Source organism: Hipposideros armiger, unplaced genomic scaffold (genome assembly GCF_001890085.2).
Source record: "Hipposideros armiger isolate ML-2016 unplaced genomic scaffold, ASM189008v1 scaffold_78, whole genome shotgun sequence".
Taxonomy (NCBI): domain Eukaryota; kingdom Metazoa; phylum Chordata; class Mammalia; order Chiroptera; family Hipposideridae; genus Hipposideros; species Hipposideros armiger.
The window spans coordinates 3,767,889-3,771,254 of NW_017731428.1; the positions used below are offsets into that span (position 1 = coordinate 3,767,889).

Sequence of the window (3,366 nt, forward strand, 5' to 3'; positions counted from 1 at the left end):
GGCAGCCCAGCTCCAGGTCGAGCTGCTGTTCACCATCTTAGCTGTAGAGGGCAGTGTCACTGGCCCTCGTGTGGGATCCGAACAGGGGCCCTGCTGCTCAGAGCTGGTGTCCCAAGCCAGCTCTTAACCAACGTGCCACCTGGCCGGTCCTGCAGATTCTTTTCTTGTATAATGCTCAACATTATGTTTAAAATGGTTTTTAAATGTTTTTCCAGCATTTTAATTGCTTTCATTTAAGAGAGAGTAGTTCAGGGCATCCAGTATGCCATGCTACCACTAACAGAAGCCGATTGTATGTAATTTTCTATACCTTTAAATTTTTCTATAATAGCATGCCTTAATTGTATAATCCAAAAGAAACAGTGATGGCGATTATTAAAACTAGTAACCATTTTATTGTATTGAATCCTTCAGACCACTAGATGCTTCCATCCATCCCGAGCCTAATTCAAAATATAGCCCAGAGTTGCCACTCCATCCAGATGACCGACCGCCTGCCGGTGGTGAAGTGGGCCCCGATCATATTGACACCCACAAACATTCGTACTGAATGAACGCCACCAAAGGCATGCACTTCCCTGAGTGGTGTCAGTGGTAATCTGCCCTTCCTTGCAGGAATGGTCTGCCGAAAACCCGCCGACCCCGTGGATTGGCCGCCGCTGGTCCTGGGTCTGCTCACCCTGCTGAAGCAGTTTCATTCCCGGTACACGGAACAGTTCCTGGCACTGATCGGCCAGTTTATCCGCTCCACAGTGGAGCAGTGTACAAGGTATGGAAGGCCACTCATGCATGGAGTTCATGTTACACAGCGGGCCATGAACGAGGCACACCCAGCTCCTCTTAGTATCTCCCTGGTAGAGATGGGCATTGTCTGCTTACCCTTCTCTGGAAAGTGAGTCAGGGCTCATCCACCTGTCCTGAGGAATTCCAGGTGTGCCCCTCCTTCGTCACCCTGCCGGGGGAGGCCGCTGGGTGCACAGTGGTTTCTGTGCATGAGTCATGGCCGTGAGCAGCAGCCAGCGTGGGGAGAAAGTGTAGACCTGCTCCTCTGCCGCCGACGGTGCTGTGCTCAGACCTGCCGCTTTCCTCTGCAATTCACCCCATTTTGTGATTGTTACAATTTCATTTCTGACACTTGCCCATCCATCTGAGCTCTCTTCTATTTTTCAGTTGTTAAAAAAAATCTGCTCTTTGAAGCAAGGCTGACAATATGTCCTAGAAAAACATCCAATGTGTGTTTGAGGTTCAGTCTATCAATTAAGACAGGGAAGGACTGGCCTGACTGGGAAATCACATTTTAAGATGTAACAAACGGGAACGCCTAGAAGTCACCAGTGCGGTGAGCAGCCTCTGGACCATGGCACAGCTGGACTAGGTGGAAGGGACTCACCCAAAGGAAGAGAAGAACGGCCGACATTAGCAGAGAGGAAATGGTGTTAACACCTAAAAGCTCCTTTTGATAAAAGCAAGAAAGAATGGAAGCCCCCTAGGAAGACTGCCCTGTACTTCGCTGCATTCTCAGCTCTAGAGAGTTGATAATATACCAGGGGTGCCAATAAAATATGCGCATGACTTGTATTCATCTTTTGTTATTGGTATATATTGAGTATTACAATTTTAATACAGTTTGTTTTTTTCCTGTCTTCAAATGTGTATACGGGTTTTTTTTGGCACCCTCTATAGTTTATGAGTGAATACCTGAGTAGAGTCCATATGGAAAATTATAAGACACCGTATTTATTTGACACCCGCAAGTACATAGTAGTGGTCCAGGCACCATCCCAGGTGCTGGAGACAGATCAATGAAGACATGACCAAGGCCCTCAAAGCAACCGGCATACAAACAACTGAAAAGCGAAGAGGCTTGGAGGAAAATACCAAGTCTACTGAGAGCCTAAGAAAAGGCCATCTGCCCATAGGAGTCCTAGAGGACTTCACAGAGGAGCAAGCGCCCGAGCTGGGACTGGAAAGCCCAGAAGTTGACCGCCAAATACACATGCAGGGCAAATGCCACTGCAGTCTGGGAGCATGGGCACGTGTGGCCTGTTCGGGGACCTGCCAGTCTGAATGGTGAAGTCCCACAGGGTAGAGAGAGAGATGAGTCTAGACGGACAGCAGGGAGCATATTGTGAAGATCCATGTAAGCCACAGAGAAGTTTAGATTTTATCCTCTAGATTATGTTTTGAAGCTATGTGAGCAGCATAATGACTTGATATGAATCGAGGATGCTCTATAGATTTGTTTCTTCTTTGACTTCCTTTAGTAACCTGTCATTTAGTCTTTCAGTATCTTAACTGAGGGTCTGCTATGTACAAAGCAGTTAACTGACGCGGACTGTTCTTACCATCAGCCAGAAGATACCTGAAATGCCTGCGGATGTTGTGGGCGCCCTCCTGTTCCTGGAGGATTATGTCCGGTACACAAAGCTACCCAGGAGGGTAAGTGATACGGAGCGCCGCTGGGCAGCGTCCCCTCCGATGTCAGCAGTGCCAAGAAGTTAAGGCACCAGGACGGAGAGCCCAGGAAGGAATGGAGGCGGTGGCCTCGAGCGATCCACCCATGTGGGTCCAGTGCTTCCCTGGGGTTACCTTGCTCCAAAGAGCATCTTCATTTCTTTATAGTGTTCATATGGAAAGTTGGGGGTTTGCTCTGAATGATAACACTAGGAATAATTTAACTCCTTTGATTTTCTTTTTTAGGTTGCTGAAGCACACGTGCCTAACTTCATTTTTGATGAGTTCAGAACAGTCCTGTAACTTTCTCTTCCGCGTCTTCAACGGAAGGACTGCCCCGAAGTCTTGCCGCCATCACTGTAAGGATTGAAGAGCTGAAGCTGAACTGCCCACATCACCCCGTTTTCCATTTATTGTGGGAACATCAGACATGCTGAGCAAAGTGTATCTCATGGAACTAGGTAATAGAATTCATGTTATTTAAATCATGGTATTATATGCAATTGACATCATGTAGAAGCAGAATCCATTTTTGTACTGCCTCTTATAAATGCTGAATGTAATTGTTAAGTATAAATCCATTTAGTTTTATGTTTCAAAGAACTATTTGTGCAGCTCCAGATTTTCAGTAAAATATTATTGCCAGTACCCAAAGTTGTGCTTCTGCTTATGATTCAAAAATTCTGTATTTACTTTGCAAAACACCTTGCCTGGAAGGTAAGAGATGAATCTGCTATGCCCTACAGACACACTCACGACAGGCTGGCAGGTATGTGGTGATATGATAGACTAGTAGCAAAGGTAGTGACCACACAATCTATGGGCCACGGACCATGGAAGTTTCTTGGTGTCTGAGGCTCACCTTCCTCTTCCAATCCCAATACCCTCGGGGGTTCCCAGTATCCCTTCTGT

General features: G+C 46.7%; 1 protein-coding gene across 1 annotated transcript in view; it reads left to right on the forward strand.

The window, feature by feature from the left end:
• WASHC5 (WASH complex subunit 5) overlaps positions 1-3,102 on the forward strand; it is an 87,703-nt gene extending 84,601 nt beyond the window's left edge. The window contains exons 21-23 of the mRNA XM_019643429.1: positions 553-769; positions 2,352-2,439; positions 2,701-3,102. Coding sequence (XP_019498974.1) covers positions 553-769; positions 2,352-2,439; positions 2,701-2,757 — 362 coding nt within the window. The 3' untranslated portion in view covers positions 2,758-3,102. The remainder of the gene's footprint in view (positions 1-552; positions 770-2,351; positions 2,440-2,700) is intronic.
• The last annotated feature ends 264 nt before the right edge of the window (positions 3,103-3,366 follow it).